Source organism: Saccostrea cucullata, unplaced genomic scaffold (assembly GCF_032062105.1).
Source record: "Saccostrea cucullata isolate Sc308-1 unplaced genomic scaffold, CSIRO_AGI_Scuc_v1 ctg266, whole genome shotgun sequence".
NCBI lineage: Eukaryota > Metazoa > Mollusca > Bivalvia > Ostreida > Ostreidae > Saccostrea > Saccostrea cuccullata.
In genome coordinates, this window is record NW_026935351.1 from 350,226 (window position 1) to 371,767 (window position 21,542).

Sequence of the window (21,542 nt, forward strand, 5' to 3'; positions counted from 1 at the left end):
TTGTATAATTCTTATGATTTTTTTCTTCAAAAAGTTGTATTGAACATTGGCCATTAGCATTCTACTTAAACATTGAATAATTGAAAAAGTATAATAGTGAGATGGATGGTTAAAATTGTGAGCAAATTATAATAATTTGAATATTTGACAAATAATAAGGCTTCATGAAGCTTGTTTTAAATAAAGAAACGAAAAAATTTCTTAATCAGTTTGAAGAAAAATGGACATCACTAAAATGCAATAGCACACGAATGTATGAAGTCGTCAAAGACTTCGTCGTGTGATAAAACTAATGACTTAAAAAAATTATCCTACAGTATGCTGCTTTGCAGCGAAAATATTTCATCTACAAATTCAACAAAATTTTAATATGTATTGCAATTCACACGATAGAAAGAAATTGTCCCAAATATGTTTTCTTACCTAGTTAAACAGTGAACTTAGAGCGTCTTAGATTGCACCATGCACATCTGCATCATTGACATCATTTGACAGATACAGCGGCATTTGGAGAGCTTTCCAATGAGTTGTGAACTTTCATAAATATTTTCTGTTTTACATTGAACATACTGTTCTGATTTAAAGATATTTTTAGATAATTTCTTCTCCCATTTATCTAAAAATCATTCATATATTGATTTCACAAAACTAAATCATAAGATTAAATATACCTATTGTTCGAATACTTAATAAAATTCAATAAAAATTAGAGTATTCATAAAATAGAGGTACTGTGAGCAATGAGCTCACTAAAGGATGCCCCCGCCTCCCATGTAAATATAATGGGAGTGTCCGTGTTTTAACGTTATAACGAATTCAATAAATCTGTTATAACAAATTAAATTCGTTATAACGAATTCTAAAAATCGTTATAACGAATTCAAAAATATTTTTTGATAGGTCCTAAATGGGCTTCCGTACTTATCAACTCACTTTAACAATAGTAAATCTATCTGTTATACTACATTTTATAATATATTGCATATAGTAATATCATAGACCTAAAGTAGTTCCCTTTATCTGTTTGGTAAATATATATGTACCACTTTTAACAATTTCTGGGGCGTTGTCTAGTGTGACATACATGTAGATAGTATTGAGTTTTCTCAATGAGCCGACGAGCTGGCATTTTAAAACTTTGAATGCTTGATTTTTAATCTTTTAAATCTCTATGAGATATTTGTTACTTTTATCTACATATTTCAAATTAAGCTACATGTAACACAAGTCCCATTGATGTACATGCATGAATGTGAGGCTGTCATGGAGACATCTGCTTACGTAATTGGAAATCCCTGTACATATGACCAGAAATGGATACCAATGGTATAAAGGAGTGTCCCAAGTGTCCTCGAATATAAATATGATAAGCGATATATACCGTGTATTCATTTAAATAACAACATTAGAAAAATTAAAGTTCAGTTGTCTGCGTGGCGCAGTGTTCGAAAGTCTGCTATAGAGCACAGGCACCTGAAATGCTGTTATCCCCGCCCCCCTCAAATTATTATACCCCGCTTGAAAAGCGGAAGGGTATATAGTAATCGGTATGTCCGTCCGTCTGTATGTCCATCCATCTGTTACGCTTGGGATGCTCATCCCTTATCTGCAACTCCTCTCATACCACTGGATTAAATTTAATGAAACTTTCACAGAATCTTTATAACATGTTGCCATTGTGCACCTCCTATTTACTTTTTTGATCTGACGCATTTTTTGGGTTTCCCACAGCAAAACATGGACAATATCATTATATTCATATGGATGGCAGGGTATCATTTAGTGAGCTCATTAATCACAGTACCTCTACTTTGGCCTAATTCTTAAACTATGCAACACGTGTAGATGACCTTGACTTATAGAGGGATAAATCTATGAAGGAAAGGTGGCTGCTATAAGACATACTTGTACTCCAGTATGCTTGAGATTTAAACGAAAAATCGTCCCTACGAAATTGAATTCGTTCCAATGAAATTTAATTCGTTTCCACGAAATAAAAATTTGTTTCCCACGAAATTTAATTCGTACTTATAAAATTAAATTCGTTTCGTCGAAATAAGAATTCGTTCCCTTGAATGTTCTGTTCCTACGAAATATTTTATAGCATGTAGCTAGCTTGTAGTAAATGGAACGAATTTAATTTCGTGGGAACGAATTTAAAAAACAAATTACAGCCACCGCGTATAAAAAACATGCTTATGATAATGACTTAGCATTCATTCATTTTCATAACTTCAGGTGACTTGTTAAGAACATGAAGGTGGCAACGAAAACAACAACGATTACAGCTCTAGCCAGTTGGGGGAATACGCTGATTAACTTTTGTATAATATTTACTGTTTCACTGACGTTTTATTTTTTGTTTTTTTTTCTTTTATAAAAGATTACATATCAGTTGACTGAGCTTTTATCAGGATCACGATAAAAAAGTTTTTCTAGACAAGTAAATAACGTCACTCGGAAGTTGAATTTAACCCCCACAAAGATGTTCTCGTGCTACAATGTACTTTTTTGAACCTATATACCGTAAAGTCTTAAAAACATAAACAAACACATGACGATCAATGACAGACTGTATTATGCAACGATCACGAGTTTGGCAAAATGACAAAAACTGCTTACTGATGACATCGCACGGCGTTCACAAGCCTTTAAAGTGGGTTACTAATTTTTGAAAATGAATAACTTTCTCAATTTTCAAAAGAGTTCAATTTGTGTACCAGATCAAATGGTAAAATAAAAGGTGCACAATGGCATAATGTAATGAAGAATTTGTGAAAGTCATTAAATTGTATTCAGTTGTATTAGAGGCGTTTGTGGATAAGAGATAGGTACCCAAGAAAGAATGGCAGTGTCCATGTTTCGCTATGGTAAACCCAAAATATATGTGTCGAATCAATAAGAAATTAGATGCACAATGGCAGTATGCAACAGAGATTCTTTGAAAGTCTCATTATATTTGATTTAGTGGTATAAGAGGAGTTGCGGATAAGAGATGGGTACCCCAAAGCGTAACGGACATGCAGACGGACATCCCGATCATTATTTACCCACCCATTTTTAAAACAGGAATATAAATAGGAGGTGCACATTCATTATGGATAGAATGGCAGTGTTCATGTTTGCTGTGGAAAACCCAAACATGTGTCAGATCAAAAAGTAAAACAACAGGTCACAATAGTACTATGTAACAAAGAAAGTCTCATTAAATTTAATTCGGTGGTATAAAAGGAGTTGTGGATAAGAGATATGTATACCCGGTATATCAATTCATAACGAGACTTATACAGAATATTTGTTACAATTAGCGACATTTTGTACCTCACATATTAATTTCTTGACCCGTTACAAAATTTGAGTTTCCCATAGCTGGACATACACAAAGTCATTCTTTCTATAATATTGAAGGCTACCAATCTCTTATCTGCAAATCCTCTTATTCCACTGAATGAAATTTAATGAGACTTTCACAGATTCTTTATTACGCAATACTATTGCCCACATTTTAATTTACTTTTTGAGCTGACACGTATTTTGGGTCTCCCAGAGGAAAACATGGACTTGCCATTATAATCATATGGGAGGCCGGGGTATTTTTTGGTGAGCTCAGTGCTCACAGTACCTCTGGTTTAATTCTAACATGACGGAAGATTGAGCTGTTCGAGTTATCGCTCTTCTGTTAACAATCTCAGTTTACCCATCCCAATCATTAATATTTTATATTTTGGTCACGGTTCCACAGGCACTTGTTTCGGAAATAAATCTCAATTCATAGTACCCCGTGTATGATAATAAGATGAGGTATCTAACTCCGAAATACTAGTACACAAAGTACTACCCTCCCTTAGAATCGCGCTTCATTTACACTTTCAGAGGAAATGCACTGGCCAGTGGCCACATTGGAGCTGAAAAATGGATACCAAGTGCTACAATGATTGGAAAGTGTTGAAGACATCTCAGAAAATATGATAAAAGGTCACAACGAAACAGCAGACAGCATATATGTATTTGGAGTAAAAGAAAAGAGACAAAAACCATGGATGAGACTCTTGGAATGGGGGTAGAAGAAAAGAAGCAGCTAAAACTCCAGCTTGCCAGCAACAGATCAGAGAGTTTAAAAAGAAGCTTAAGAAATGAATATTCAATTAAAGACAAAGAGGGGTAAAACGAGGTAACAGGAGAAAGTGGACAGGAGACAGGATTACAGGCGCAAAAAGAGCAGCAAGTAATGGGCACATGAAAACAATGTATGAGATAACTAGAGTGCCAAGTAATGAGAAGAAAGGCATGACAACAGCAGTAAGGGATGAAGATGGCAAGATCCTGAGCAGTCAAGATGAAAGAAAGAAAAGGTGGAAAGAGCACTTTTAAGAAATATTAAACCGCCCACAACCTGAACATTCATTAGAAGTTGAAAGCAAAGAATAAGTAGTAGATGAGATGGATACAAGTCCCATACGGTAAGAGGGAATCGTCAAGGCTATATAAAGAAACTAAAGAATGGAAAAGCTGGAGGACTGGTGTAGATGGGATAACAGCTGAGATGTTAAAAGCAGACACAGAGGCAACAGCAACAGCAAGATATTTGGAAAAACACTTTTCAACAATGTGGAAACAAGAAATCATACCATGAGTTTGAAGTAAAGGCCTGATAGTAAAGATTTCAAAGATAGGTGATAGATCGATATGTGATAATTATATAGAGGTATAACACTTTTGTCTGTTCCAAGCAAAGTGTTCTCCAGAATAGTGATACAAAGAATCCCAGATGAAGTGGAAAATCAGCTACGTGAGGAACAAACTGGCTTCAGAAGAGGGAGGAGAACAGCTGAACAACTATTTACACTCCATAACATCATAGAACTATGTACAAAATGGGACTCAGCATTGTTTGTAAATTATGTTGACTTTGAAAACTAAGACATTTGATTCCATTCACAAAGATAGTCTTTGGTCTATCATGAAATTTTATGGCATCCCAGGCAAACTGATCAGAGTGATAAAAATCCTATATGAATCATTCCAATGTGCAGTCCTAGAAGATGAAGAAACAGATTGGTTCCGGGTAACCAGCAGGAGTGAAGCACAATGTCTGGATTCCTATTTCTGTTGATAATAGATTATGTAATGAAAAGAACTACAGAAACAGAACCAACAGGAATAAGGTGGAATTTTACAACAAAACTCCAATATCTAGATTTCGCGGATGACCTTGCTCTACTTTCCTCAAAATTTCGGGACATCCAACAAAAGACACAAAGACTAAATGAAAATTCTAGACAAGCTGACCTCAGAATAAACATCGAGAAAACCAAAGTGATGAGGCTCAACTCAAGAGACAGTCAAGATTAATGGGCAAGACCTGCATGGAGGATGTAGAAACATTTACTTACTTGCAAATGTGATAACACACTGATGAGGACATTACTAGCAGACTGGGAAAATCTAAAGCTCAATTTAGAAGGCTTAGAAAAATCTGGAGCTCATCAAAATTTTCCATCCAAACAAAAGTAAGGTTATGTATTAGCTTGGTCCTGTCGTTCTAATGTATGGTAGTGGAACATAGAAAATAACGAAGCGAGACAAAAGGAAAATTGATACCTTCCAGAATAAATGCCTTTGAAAGATTCTAAGAGTAAAATGTCAAATGAAGAACCCCATAAAGACAGCTAGAGCAAGTGAGATAATAACTCTCAGGAAGTCCTATTGGATTGGCCAAAAACTGAGGATGGATAACACCAGGATATGTACCACCGCATTTACATAACATCAAGAAGGAAAGAGGAAAATGATCCGACAAAAGAACTTGGAGAAGGATTATGAAGCAAGAAAGGCTATAACTGGGATGGAATAGCTGGACGTCAGCGAGGGTAGCAGCCAAGGACAGAGGCAGGTGGAGGCAGTGTATTGGGGCCTTATGTTCCAATGGGCACGAAGATGATAAATGAGGTGAGGTGAGCCATAATTTGCTCTGGGAGGCACGCAAAAAGTGTCAGATCTGAAAGTAAAATAGGAGATACACAATGACATTATGTAAAAAACGAATCTATGAATGTATCATTAAATTTTATTCAGTGGTATAGGAGGAGTTGCGCATGAGAGATGGTACCCTTTAATATTATAGAAATAATGGCAGTGTCAGTGTTTTGCTGAAGGAAATCCGAAATATGTGTCCAATAAAAAAAAAAGAGGTGCACAATCATTTTGTAACAGATTCTGTGAAAGTTTCATTAAATTTCATTCAGTGGTATGGGAGGAGTTGCGGATAAGAGATGGGTACCCCAAAGCGTAACAAACGGACAGACATCCCGATCACTATATACCCTCCCGCTTTTCAAGCCAAGGATATAACGGGGGTATAAATATAAAACATTAAATAATATATTCTCCTTGGCAAGAACTTTTTTAACAGTTTTATATTATTTGTATTTTTAGCAAATGAACTCCTGGGGGTTAAGACGGTTTATAGCTTACCTGAGCCGAAGGCTCATGTGAGCTTTTCTGATCACATTTTGTCCGGCGTCCGTCTGTCCGTCTGTCTGTCTGTAAACTTTTCACTTTTTCGACTTCTTCTCAAGAACCGCTGGGCCAATTTCAACCAAACTTGCCACAAAGCATCCTTGGGTGAAGGGGGTCCAAGTTTGTTCAAATGAAGGGCCACACCCTCATTCAAGGGGAGATAATTGGGAATTAATGAAAATTTGGTGGCATGTTATAAAAATCTTCTTCTCTAGAACCACTGTGCCAGGAAAGATGAAACTTATTTGGACACATCCCCAGGTAGTGTAGATTCAAGTTTGTTCAAATAATGACCCCTGGGGGTAGGGCGGGGCCACAATGGCCGACCAAAGTTTTACACAGAAATATATAGGATAATTCTTTGAAAATCTTTTTCTCAAGAATAACAAAGCCATAATTGATCATATTAATATGGAAGCATCCTCAGGTAGTGTAGATTCAAGTTTGTTCAATTCATGACCCCCGGGGGTAGGGCGGGGCAACAATGGCCGACCAAAGTTTTACATAGAAATATATGAGAAAATTCTTTAAAAAATCTTCTTCTCAAGAATAACAAAGCAATAATTGATCATATTAATATGGAAGCATCCTCTGGTAGTGTAGATTCAAGTTTGTTCAATTCATGACCCCCGGGGGTAGGGCGGGGCCACAAGGGTCGACCGAAGTTTTACATAGAAATATATAGGAAAACTTTTTAAAAATCTTCTCAAAAATAGCAAAGCCATAATTGATCATATTTATATGGAAGCATCCTCAGATATTGTAGATTCAAGTTTTTTCAAACCATGACCCCCGGGGGTATGGAGGGGCCACAATGGCCGACCAAAGTTTTACATAGAAATATATAGGAAAATTCTTTAAAAATCTCTTCTCAAGAATAACAAAGCCATAATTGATCATATTTATTATTAATTATTATTATTAATATGGAAGCATCCTCAAGTAGTGTAGATTCAAGTTTGTTCAAATCAAAACCCCCAGGGGTAGGGCGGGGCCACAATGGATGACCAAATTTTTATATAGAAATATATAAGAAAATTCTTTAAAAATCTTCTTTTCAAGAATAGCAAAGCCATAATTATTCATATTTATATGGAAGCATCCTCAGGTAGTGTAGATTCAAATTTGTTCAAATCATGACCCCCGGGTGTAGGGCGGAGCCACAATGGCCAATCAAAGTTTTACATAGACATATATAGGAAAATTCTTTAAAAATCTTCTTCTAAAGAATAGTAAAGCCATGATTGGTCATGGGACTACTTTTGGATTTCAACTTTTCAATAATAAACCAGTTTGTACTTTTTCCTAGCCACAGTGCTCAGGTGAGGGATGTGACCCATGGGCCTCTTGTCTAATAATATTAAACATTATATTAAGTGAAAGAGAGCCATGCTTCCATTCCTTTTTAAAAATTAGATATCTACATCATCATATTTCATTCCGAGTTTTATAAACTTCACAGATATTAAAGTATGAACACTATGTCTCCAAGTATTACATATTGTTTTATAGTTTATACATTTAAAAAATGTTTTGAAAAACATTTTAAAGTTATATTAAAGCTGTTAGATCGCAGAGAAAGATATTGAAACAGCTATCAAAAATTCGGTTCCAAAGGAATGTTTTGTCACATGGAATATACCTTTGAAGTATGAGAGCCCTAATACTAAAGGTTCAATAGTTAAGGTCAGGGTTATAGTTTTTGAATTGTGGGTCAACCTCCTGACCTTTTGACACTGAATTTAGAGTTTGACCTACTTTTCAAGAACTTCAACCTTAGCCATAACTTTAACAGTAAGTACTAGGGCTTTTATATTTTACACATGTATTCCTTGGGACATAACCTTTCTTTGGATTCTAGAAGTTTTAACCTTTTGGCCTTGGATTTTGATATATATTTTTTTAAATTGATCCTGGCAACAATTTTTGAATGGCTAGTGCTTAAGCATCAAATTGGGGCATCAGTTTTTCACAAACACATCTTTTTATGCTTGTAATTTTGCTAATATTTTCTCACCCAACTTTCAATTTCTTGCAGTTTCTCAAAACTTCAAATTTAAAGTATATATTTTCCATTTCAAAATTAAGAACTAGATATTGTCTAATAAGTTTATGCATTTTTTCTCCAGTAATTTTCAGTGGTACATGTATAATAAAAGCCCAAACACATTGGTAATTTTTCTGTTTTATTTATTATTTTGATCCTTTTAATAACATTCAAACGCTGCCATTACTATTAACATTATGCATACGTTTTTCAATAAAATAACAGGATTTCACAATCTCGGCTCATCTCCATAGAAACAATAACAACAACAAGAGATTAAGCCAAGGTTCAGCAGGAACAAGGTATATTGCTGAAGTTAGGAATATTGCAATAGGACACATTTGCTATACAATGTTTATGAGATCTGACATACAAGTTCATTATTACTGGGGTTATTTTTCATTCCTTTATATATACAATTGATATTAATACAATGAACACAATTTTTGTTTTCACAAACTTATGCATTTTTTTCTTACATTTAAAAATGTTTAATACTGGCATATTAGATGTCTGGAAGTTATATATTGTGGCAGACACTGTGCTTGTAATAGAACTCCTTTACTCCATTCTTCCACCCTGTAAAAGAAGAAAAGATTTTTATAACAGATATACAAGTGTTTGATTTTTTTTCCATCTCTCCATAAACTAATTGCCATTGCAAAATTCATGATGTTAAGAATAAACTCACCTCTATTAGTAATGTCCCAGTCTCCAGAGGTTTTATAGAATGGTGCGACACAACCCTGGCTGGCTAACTGTCACCACTATCCATTGGATTGGTCTTACAGTCTTTTTTCTTTCATTAACTGTTTATGTATATCGTCCACATAAAGTTATAAGCACTTTTGTTTCATTAGTATATTGTTCACCATAATGAAAAAAATTCTTTGGTTACACAATTATAAATAAAGTTTGCGATAAATAAATTTTGATATTCAATGCCATCGCACTAAACAAACATATCTCTGGGTCTGTTATCGAAGCTATCATCAATATCGTCATTAATTGTGTAACTTCCACTAGTTGTCGTACACTCATCATCATCCCGACTGTGTGCACTATGACTTCCCAGTGTTGTGTCTTTGGAATAAAATAACAAACTGTCATTCATTCTATCACTCGTATGATATCCCGTCCAAGCAGGAATTGTGGGTAACTTTTGCACATTGTTACTATTTTGTCTGTTAATTGTGTGGTTATTATCTGACCACAGTGAATTAATGCTAGAAGTTAATAAACTATCATCCATGTATTTAGACACAGGTAAATTAGACGACACTGAATTTAAGCGTCTCTCATTCGGGAGTGTGTTTGTTTGACTGCTGTGAGGCTCTTGCATCAACAAGACTCCATTTTTTAAGAACGTAGGTTGCAGGGGCAATCTTTTATCTGTAAAGAAAATATAAAATATTCATTTTATTAATTTTCAAGAAAAATTTTGAAGATATTTTTGAAAAATTTTAAAAAAGAATTTTATATATACATGTCCTTAAATATATATATATATATATAAAACTTTACAATGAATATGATAAATTTCTATTCCTGCATTAACAAGGAATCAAAACTCATTAATCATATACATTTGTTTTCATTTTTTACAATTATAATTTTCGATTTTCCCCTAAGATAGCAGGATAAAGGGAGCCTACTAACCAATATTGTTATTGTGGTTATGACTAGTGAAGTCTTCCTCCGATCCTCCGTGACCACTATCTGACGGGATTGTCTCCCCTGAGGTTTCACTCGGGCTCTCCTCTGTGTGTGGCTTTGGATTCTGAAGAGAAATAAATAAATATATATACGGTAATAAATTATCAATTCTTAAGTTCTTTATTAAAATTGTTTCATTGTATGTGTGTGTCTCTCCTTTTTTATTTTGAAATGCACTTTTAATATACATGTTCCACTCCCTTTGAAAATAAAAATTGGCATTTTCAATGTAAAATTATACAATTAATCCTTTTTAGCATCATCAAACAAAATATTTATAATTTTGGTTTTTAAATAAACCAAAAAAGCATGAAATTTTAATTACTGATAATAAAAACCTCCCCACACCTTCTAGTTTCATAGTGAGTATTTTTAAGGGTTGCCTCATGTAAAATTTAGACATTCAAATATCATTATCTCTGCCTGTGAAATTTTTGATTTCTATCAATTTTCTATATTTTTAGTTCTACCTTATCAAGTCTATAGGTTTTCAATTTTTCCACAGGGTTTTTATATAATATTTTTTAATGTTTGATATAAGGCAGCAGTCCGTGTTAGCATTATCTCTCATAAAATGGTGTTAAATTAAGGTCGGATTACATATGGAGTTTGAACTTATCATCTTGTTCCAGTCACTGATACTGGAGCCAGTTAGATGTTACAGGACAAAACAGTCTGAAATATTAATGGCTCTCAAATTGAATTTTTTTGATTTGGTTATTGAATTTCAAGTCATGTTATCCAATTTTCTTGGAATGCCTCTATGATTTTCTAAAGAGATCAAAATAATAAATAAAAAAATGCTTGATGGATAAATGATTTTTCATTTTTAGGACCAATATTTCATAAATCAGAAAAGAAGCCATCAAATGCTTATACCATGTCTTTTTATATACCTGTATTTTTTATTCAAACTTGTCAAAAGGATGAGAGATTGCTAGAATGACTTTCACTTTTACTCTAAAGGATATTTTTTAGGGGTAGCACCTGCTAAGACAACAATAAACCTTCCCTTTTTTGAAATTCAAGAAAATGGCCTGTATTTTCACATCTACCCAAGCATGTGATACCACCATTGAAAACCACTGAATCTTCTCATTTTTTTTTTTTTTTTTTTTTTTTTTTTTTTTTTTTGTGGGATCCTCTATGAAATCAATACATGTACTTCCCTTTCTAAACATCTGGTTAATATTTTTTTATCTCAGGCTTTGATAAAAAATATTTGAATTTAGATAATATAATATCAAAAGACGTACCTGCTGATTGTGATGCATATATTTTCCTGATTCTATTCTTCCATTCTGAAATAAAAGAAATTAATAAAAACAACTTCATTATAACTGGTATACTAAAATATATTTTATTTCATTGTCATAAATTTTCAAAATATTTAATAATACAAATTTAAATTTTAGGAGAAAAAGAACTTTTAAAAAGATTGCTATACATGTATTTAATACCGGTATATTTCCAGTCTACTACCAACTAATTTTATCTGGTAAAATAATTTTAGTAATTTGAACTAAACTTATTTCAATGCATATACTTTATAGGTAAATTTTTAATCATCAAAATGAACTTCAGAGAACATTAGAAAAGACAACATTTATTTCTGTGAACTGTCATTCCAGCTTCTCCAAAGATTCCTAACTAAGCAAACACTTTCCTCACTCCACACCTATTGTTTATCACTGAGCCGCTGGTACAGAAAGCCTACCTATCTAATTAAGCAAGCATCTAAGACAACGGAGACTTTCTACCCATCAACCACAGTCCTCGTCATTATAGCGTTACTTGTTGTTGTTGTTGGTAAAATCGGTATTTTATGTCATTAATTTTGTGACATCTGTCTAAATGTGATGGTTTTCTGACTGTGAAGTTTTATCTGTCTGTTCGTGAATCAAGTGTACAAATAGAAACTGTAATATTTCATGTACAGGTGTTTAATTTTTCAAAAATTATATTTATCTATACCCACTTAACTTTTACTCAGTAAACAAAATGATGGTCTCATTATTTCACCTTCCAGTGATATGGCAATATCAAAAAAAAAAAAAAAAAGTATCTTTTCGGTTAGGTACTTAAAATAAACAAATTTACAATGCAACAATTTATCAGATAAATTTAAAGCTATCTTTTCTTTTCGTAACTGCTATATTTTATAAAAAAGAAAAAAAACTAAAAACCATGTAAATTTTATCTACTGCATTATCAGTGAGTAAAAAGGGATGCATTTCAGTTTAAACAGAAAACTACCAAAAACACAATGCCGTCAATAAAGTTTTTGTTTCTCTTAAAAAATTAAAAGGAATTGTTTTCAAAGAAATCAGTATCAAATTTCAGGTAAAAGACGAGGCGATGATTTTCTGATAAGATAAGCAGAAAACTGTTTTGTCAAGTGATAATTTCTTTTCAAAATCTTGAGTAACTTTGTTTTTTGACTGTGGTAAACCTGACAGTTAAATGATAAACTTCTTTGTTTCAATTTTTCAAGATTTTAGATGATAATTTTTGTCTCCTTCCATGCAATGTGGCTTGGGAAAGAAACCCCCTTTTATGAACAAAGATTTTTGCAACAAGTGTTTTATGTATTTTTAAGATTATTAACTTCTTGTTTACTTGTACAAAAATTTAAGCATTATATTTTCTTACTATTAAAATTAACATATTTATTTTTTTTTTTTATTTCAACATTCTTATAGGACAGCTTTTTCATTTGCCTACAAATTACAAGGTTAGTTACCCCAATAAAATAAAACCTTGTCCCTATAAAAAAGAAATTTTGTAAAAAAAAAAAAAAAAAAAGCAAGAACCCCCCTAGTTTTACTAGGCCTTTGTGTTGATCTACCGATTGGAACACCATTCTCTTAATAAAGTCTCGCTTTTAAAAACCAAGCTTTGTTTCTGTCTGAGTGTTTGAAAATTTAAATTTAAACAAAACTGAATGTCAGCAGAAGTGGAAACTTTAGAAAACTACAATATCAGACAGTTGTGACCAAACACAAAGACCAAGATTACATAAAGAGATAGGCTGTGGGGGTCAAATGCTCCTTTGTCCCCCATTTCACTGCAATCTTTGGAGGGATCTTAAAGTAAATGGGACACTGATTCACACGTTGTGATCTCTTAACAGGATAACTGGTGTGATTTCAAAAATAAAATGGTTAAAAACTTGTACCTTTTTCTTATTTAATATTGACATTAAAAATATCTAATCAAGGATTTAAAGTGATATTGTTTTGCATCCTAATATGTTTATTTCAAAAGTATCTCTTCAAAATTATTATTAGTTTTCCTGTTACAATATGTAAATAATTCAAACTATAAAATGCTCTGTTTGCTTCTTAGTATGGAAATAGGCATTGCAATGTTTGTAAAAAAAAAAAATGCATAATCCGAGTGGGTAACTTGTAATTTTTTTTCGGCAATAGCTGAAACCATCTTTCCCATACAAACAAATTTTATTGCTAGTATTCATGTCTGTATAAATAGTCCTATAATGTTACATATAAGTCATAACTTAAAAGCAGGTGCTCCTGACACTTATCTGTAATAAGCTTACCGGATGTCCTGTCATCTTCTCCATCAGTTGCTGTTTGGTGAATGTATTATCGCTGTCCTTGGAGAAACTGACCCGTGGTCTGGGCTTGTCCCCCTGGGTCACATTCACTTGGTAGGCTGGGGGTCTGTCGTAGAGGGTGGAGGTAGGAGAACGGGACGCCAGGAACGGAGGTGCGTTTTCCTTCATTTTGTCCTCGTTCTTACGTCGGAGCATGCAGATGACAGCAATGAGTGCCACAGACACCACAATGGTGACACACACCACGATGACAACAATCAGAATATTTTTGTCTGAGTCATCCTGGTTAGGTTTGAGACCAGCGGTGGCATTCATGTACTTGACAATAATGTCGAGATCTCGCCTGGCTTCCAGAGCCTCGTTGCCGTTATCTCGAGCCCGGATCTTCAGGTGAAAGGTGTAGTCCTCAGCCACACCAACAGGCTTTCTATAGTGAAGACTTCCAGTATCATGATTCAGGTAAAACACGTCTCCTTCATTCCCACCATCAATGTAAAACAGAACCTTCCCATTCCCATAACCATTAGAATCCTCATCCAAATCATAGGCCTGAATAGAAGCTATAATGGATTCAAGTGGGGTTGTGTTGGGAATGATAATGGTGTGGTTGTCAGTGCTGGGGAAAATGAAAATTGGAGCATTGTCATTCTTGTCATTGATGTTGACTGTAACATGAGCGGTTCCCGTTAGAGAAGGGTCTCCTTTATCCACAGCGATAACTTGGAAGTCATAGCGGTTCAGCAACTCTCTGTCAAGAGGCTGGTAGGTTTTTATCTCCCCTGAAGACGACACATTGAAAGGAATGGCGGACTTGTTGGCATAGTCCTCCGAAATGGCAAAGATGAATTCTCCATTTTTGCCCTCGTCTTTGTCCACTGCTTGAACAGCTCCTACAAATGAATCTGCTGGTAGATTTTCATTCACAGAAAAGACAAAGTTAGCCTTCAGAAAATTAGGAGGATTGTCGTTAACATCCTCAATATCCAACCAAATGTTAGCTGTTGTATTTTGAGGTGGAGTTCCGTGATCTGTAGCCCGTACAGTGAATGTGATGTGCACAGATTGTTCTCTATCAAAGTCCACATTGGCCGTTACTATCCCTGTATCCCGACCAATGGAGAACCTGTTGTCTGATGGAGGATCAATGAAGTAAGAAATCTGTCCATTCTCTCCAATATCTTTATCAGTGGCCTGAACTTGAATGATCTGCTTCCCTCTGTTATTGTTTTCATCCACTTTGGCATTGTAGTAGAATTCGGAGAACTTGGGTGGATTATCATTGGCATCTAAAACAATCACGGTAAACTGTACCACACTCTCCAGCACTGGAGTTCCCTTGTCTGCACAAGTGATCCTAATGTTATGTGTGCTCTGAGTTTCTCTGTCTAAATAATGCTGCACAATAACTTTGTATCCATCATTTAAACTCTGTAAACCAAAAAATGTGTTGTAGGTACGACAAGTCACTTCTCCATTAGGTCCAGTGTCAGTATCTTCTACATTGATGATGGCAATCGCCTGCTCCAAGATGGCCTCCTCCGAAACGCTCACTGTATTGTTGCCAAGATCAGAAGACAAGAAGTTGATATTTATTTTTGGGGCATTGTTCCCAGAATCCTTTACAGTTACATCAAGTTGTGCTGTGGCATACCTAGGAATATCCCCTTTGTCTGTGGCTTCCACAACTATGTGGTAAACTTTTCCATGTTCATATTTCAAGTTACCAATGACTCTAACAGTACCTGTATCATTTTCAATGGAAAACAAGGATGCAATTTCCTGGAACTGCTCTTGAAACTTTTTGAATCGAAATTCAATTTGACCGTTTTTGCCAGAATCCTTATCACTTGCACGGAAAACATAAAATGGTGTGCTAATAGAGGTATTTTCCTCAAGGGTAACTTCTGCTCGAGATTTTTCGAAAATAGGAGAATTATCATTTTCATCAACCACGTTTATTTCCAGAGTAAAAGTTCCTGTCCTTTGTGGATTTCCACCATCTCTAGCCAGGATGTGATAAACATAAGATTGCTGTCGCTCGTAGTCCAAAGTAATGTTTGTAAAGATGTTACGGGACAAACCCTCTGTGGGTGAGATGATTTCCTCCATTCTGAAATCCATAGATATGGAAGATGCTGGTACAACTTGGATGAACTGGTAAGATTGCACTGAGTTATTGCCACCCTTGTCCAGATCTTGTGCTGGCTCAACTCTATAAACACTCCTGTTAGCAGGGGTAGACTCTGCTAAATTGAGTTGGACACGATTTGGTTCAAATGTGGGACTATGATCATTTACATCGGTAACGTTGACATGAACACTGATTGTACCAAAGTAACTGGAAGCTGAACTAGTCACAATAACATCAAAGTCGAACACGCACTGAATTTTATACTGACACACTTTTACGTTTTCTCTATCAATCACTTGATTCGTGAAGAGTTGACTAGATTCAGCAAGGCGAAATAAAGAAACTATTGGTTCTTCTTTTTTCTTGAGGTTGAATTTGAGATTGGCGAGTGATTCATTTATTTTCTTGGAGAGGCCAGTTTCCTCTTCCAGGCTCCCTATCAGAGTGTTATTTGGTTGATCTTCCATCAGATGGAAGGTTACATCCAAATCCTGGGTGGAAATGAATGTACAGATGCATGTCAATGTAAGCAATGAAAATATGATGCCCTCCATTTTTCTTCTGAGGTATGAAATATAAATGCTGAACTTGAGAAATTATGTGATTTTATGAAAATCTCAAAATTTCTTTTTTCCTCATTTCTGAAGACAGGTCGACCCAATTCAGCATCCGAAAGTTATGAAGGTTATACCTGCAAAGAAAAAGGAAGAGTTACAACAAAATCTGATAAATTCTGTCTTTTCATCTCTAAATGATAGCAACAGATTACAGGTCTGCTTTACCAATTCAAAACAGATTTTCTGCCGAGGATTGTGAATATCATGTTTATCTATACAGAAGATGTTAAATCTAACAGTTGGTCAAGTGCTTCTGATAAAAACCAGGCCCGTTTATAACTAGGTATCTACCAGGTGACAAGTTATATTGAACGAGGCTTGTCAACAAACTCATCTACGAAGGGGGATTACCTCTCACCGAACCAGAGAAACATTACACAGCATGGATATTAAATCTTCCACACGTTCCTGTCAAAAATTTGTCTTTTTGCCTCTTTAGGAGGTACACTTGTGTATCGACTTTCTAACCACCTGGGAAGGGAGTGAAATACAACCAGTCCTGCCTACCAAACTATTACACACTTTCCGGTTTTCAGACCGGATTCACTGATATCCATTTAACTGACTTGAAATACCCACTTCACCAGAACAATTCAAAGTGAAGCAGAAAAACTGTCTCATTACACAAAATCCTCTATCCCCAGAATGTATTACAATTTTTTGCTACATAAGTGCTGAAGAGGTTTGTTCCTGTTTGCGTAAAGAAAGCAAACAAATCATTAGAAAAAAATTGGACTCGGCAGAGTTTTGATCCTTTAATATGACATTGAGAAAAGCAAATAGATGTGAATTTTCATAAGTGGAAATATTAACAAAAAAGTAACCGAACAGAAAATGGATGATTCAAGTTGGCCCTCTGTCAACAACCAAAAATAATTAAAACCCACCCGAGTCATCAACAGCAAATAAAACTATCCCACTTCATCAATGGCTATATATGCTTAATGAATAAATATGAAAGCCTGTCTTCATTAACTGAGCATGTTTTTAATTGTATATATAAAATTATATTGTTCTAAAATATATAAAAATGCTTATGGTACGCAACTGAGATATAATTATACATGTTATGATAAAAATGAATCTTGATTCATCACATTATAATCAACTTCATCAAAACAACATGTCAGATCAAAAATGAGAAAAAACACTTACAAGTATCAATGATATTTGACTCCAAAAACAGTTCCATTATGAAATTAGTTTTAAGATTGAAGACACTGCTTTCCTTGCTGTATTCTGCCATGTTTTGGCAGTGGTGGACTATTTACTGGGGGTCTATGTTAAGTTAAATGTAGTGCTACTCATCGCTAGGCTGGCCATGAATTAAAGGAGAGCATGACACCTCTGATAAAAAATTAACAGTGCATTCATCCCTAATGATCACAAACAAGAGACAAAGTACACTACAAAGAATTGTTGATAGCTCTTTAAATGTTCACTCAAATGTTGTAAACATTTTTTTTTCTTTTTAAATCTATTTTTAATTCATATATGAATTTTTTTTTTATTAAATATTTATTGTATTACCCTGTACATGTATTTCAAAAATATAAATTTTTATCACGTTTTTTTGATTGAAAATAATCATGTAAAAATTATTTTTAACGATTTATTCCTCTTCTAAATATCAAAAAGTTTTTTTTGTTTTTGCTCTTTTTTTGGGTATGTTTTTAAGTTTGTTGAAAAAAAAATCATTTACAATGACCCTAAAAAATTTTTATACATAAAGATGATCATCCTATTTAAAAAAAATAAATTACATGCCCCCTTTTCATTTTTTCTGCACATTTATTTTCATTGAATAAATTATAAAATAAAACTTCCTCTTAACAGTTAAAAGTTAAACAAACTTGTCGTCGATACTTGAATTGTGTAAATTTTGTACTGGGATAGGAACACGAACTAGCACTTGAAGACCAATCAGACAAACCCAGTATACTGAGCCTCCACTATTTCCCCGTATTTCAATGCTTCATTGGAAAAGAAATGATAAGAAATTAATGTGGAAACAAAACAAAGAATCAATAGATATCTGTGCAATTCTTTGTCGTCAAGGAACAGGTCTTCTTCAAGCTAATGAATTTTTATGTTTCATTGCAAATAAAAAAAAACTTCTTTTTTGGTCCCTTTAATTTTGTATAATGCGTATTTCTTTAAAACTTCTGAGAATAAAAATTTGAATTACAGGTTCTTTTTCAAGAACAATATTTATTTTAAAAAAAGCTTTGCTTAAATACTTCTGGTCATACGCAACTTTTTAAACAAAATGTTGTGTTTAAACTTATAAAGCAAAAGCCATATTTAATTCAGAAAAAATAATGTAGCGTAAAATGACAGAAAACGACGCAGGACGACTTTCCCTGACAGATCACAATCGCTGCGCTCTACTGAAACCAGGGCAAGAACTATTTTGAAATTGGAGACATACACATATTAATTCAAAAATCAGCACACTCATAGAGAGTACTTGAAACTCTCAGACCCCCCTGTTTTGAAATCAAAATCAATATTTGTCAAGACTGTATACTAAATCTGTCAAATGTGACAACTTCTAGCCTTTATGTACACCAAGTGAAGAAGTTTCTACAAAGTCATAGCCCATATTGCTATCAAAACTTTCTAGAAAAATTATCTTAAGGCTATTGAACATTTTGATTTTTTATATTTATATTTTTCTTCTTGTTCTTTCAAAAGCTTATTAAGTCAAGAAGAGAAATAATTATTAATTAATAAACAAAAATTAAAAAAAATAAAACACATAGATAAAAAAAACAAACTTATAATTTAAATTGCTATTTTGAACAGTTGAATAATTATGAAACCTGATTTCATATTAAATGTTACATGATGGTACAAGTAATTTCTCCAGTATAAAAATAGAAACAATTTATTAAAATGATTTCATACATTAATAGGTGTAAAAAGAAATAAATAAAACTAAAAAAATTATTGTGTTAAGAAAATTGAATAATTTAAATAATTTATCTCCCTGAATTATAAGATAAGCCTACCTCTTAGTCAAGTTAAGATCCAGGAGAATTTTGGACCACTTAAGTTGTCTCGGTCGCGAAGAATGACTTTTGTGCTAGGATGCCCACTGATGTTATCCTAGCCGTAATCAGTTAACACTTTTCTATGCCATCCTTAGATAAACTAGAACAAAAGCCCCACTATCTGATGACGATTTGACCCATCCCCCATTTAGTCCTCCTGGGCCGTTTTAGTAGTTTCTGACCTGTAACAGTTCTGCTCTGTCCACCCCATATAGTAAGATTATCAAATGCACAGCAGACAGTGTAGCATTTCTAAAGCACTGATACTGGGGAAAAACAAGTTTGTAATTGGGGCTCCCTTAGGATTTTAAATTTCCATAACCTTTTTTTAGCTTCTTTTTAAAATACTGGAAAGCATAGAAATATGTCATAATGAAAATTATATTTTCCTGACACTGAATCAAAATTTTGTCGTAGTACTTCTAGAAGAGGACTTGCAATATTTGAAAGATTTTCTTAAATATAGTTTTTAACATCCCTTAAAACTCCTCTATAGAACAAAGAAAACTGCATTTATTGTTTTTCTCAAAATATAAAGAATAAGATATGATAGTCAATGTTTATCAGTTTTGAAAATCTTCACCAATAATATATCATGTTTCTATAATGTGGCGACAAGCATTTCAAAAGAGGTAGTACAGATACCAACATTTCTTTTGTTTAGAAGAGTGTTACATTATTACAATTTTTTAACTTGCTGAAAAGAAGCAAAGAGGACACATGCATCTTTTGAGTCTATCACAAAAATCAAATGACTCAGAACAAAGAAGTGCTGAAGGCTCGACAAGGTGTTAACATGACTCCGACCAAAGACAACAAAAAAGGCAGCAGCTTGCTTACGTATTATTTATTTTTAAGAATTACACCTCAGACCAAAACAATTACACAGCCCTTGGAAGTCATTTCTAGTGTTAAACAAATTAATGATTTTGTACTAACAGTCTATTAAAAAAAATTGTCAATTTGCTCATTCTGGCCATAAAAATACTGGCACTCAATGTTGATGCATTCAGAACATTTTACGATCATGACCCACAGCACCAATTCATGCGTTTGAAAAAAATATATATTAATAAATGAAGAAAAAAAAGAATACTTAATACAGAAAAGCAACATGTGACACCTACTTGTTGATTTCTTAATTTTGCTGGACAGCACCCGTTTAACTTTTTGACATGACCATTATAGCTCATCCATAAATGGGTATGGTCGTTCTAATGTTACAGACAATTTTTCCTCATGCCTGATTTAAATTATCCAAATTATACGTTATAATCCTGTCACTCCTTTTATTTCCTGGCTTCATCACTGCTTAAACCTAAGTCTTAGATTGTCATGCTTTGGGGGGAAAAACCATTTCCTTTCAAATCCTCCAATGACCCATGCATGAAGATGACATTATGTTTTAACGAGTCAGTAACTTTTTACTGGACACTGAGTTCAGACATTGATCAAAACGTGTTTTGCACAGTTCATAAAAAAAAAGAATTTTCTCAGGAGAGTTAATGTTTTTCTCTTTATCCTCTTAAATACATCTGGTTTATTAATATGGTCCCGATCTTAAAATACCTCCTATTACTAATTAGTAATCAAATGCATGGAAATCTGTCTCCAATCACAGAGAAGAAAAAAAGTAATATAGCTGCACGAGCAATACTTTAAAAAATAAATCCTGTTTTTGAAATTTAACTTTTACATTGGTTTAATGGCAGAAACAATGCAATGTTGCCAACAAAACAACTGATTTCAAACAAGATTTAGATTATACTGTTAAACTCTCTAAAACCCTTAATCTATCTTTTTCATTAATCCCATTACTTAAGTGGAACAAAACTAATTTCTTAGTGAAGAAGATTATCTATGTAACTGGACTTAT

General features: G+C 33.8%; 1 protein-coding gene across 4 annotated transcripts in view; it reads right to left on the reverse strand.

Moving 5' to 3' along the window:
* Window positions 1-8,692: 8,692 nt before the first annotated feature.
* Window positions 8,693-21,542, reverse strand: part of LOC134242511 (protocadherin alpha-1-like) — a 42,460-nt gene continuing 29,610 nt past the window's right edge. For 3 of the 4 annotated variants that reach the window (XM_062724602.1, XM_062724601.1, XM_062724603.1), the window contains exons 3-7: window positions 13,845-16,684; window positions 11,539-11,583; window positions 10,226-10,346; window positions 9,258-9,958; window positions 8,693-9,145 (exon numbers count right to left, since the gene is read on the reverse strand). In XM_062724602.1, the coding sequence (XP_062580586.1) occupies window positions 9,519-9,958; window positions 10,226-10,346; window positions 11,539-11,583; window positions 13,845-16,547 (3,309 nt within the window). In that variant the 5' untranslated portion in view covers window positions 16,548-16,684 and the 3' untranslated portion in view covers window positions 8,693-9,145; window positions 9,258-9,518. Of the gene's footprint in view, window positions 9,146-9,257; window positions 9,959-10,225; window positions 10,347-11,538; window positions 11,584-13,844; window positions 16,685-19,624; window positions 19,866-21,542 lie in introns of those variants that run through there. The other variant, XM_062724605.1, reaches the window with a different exon arrangement.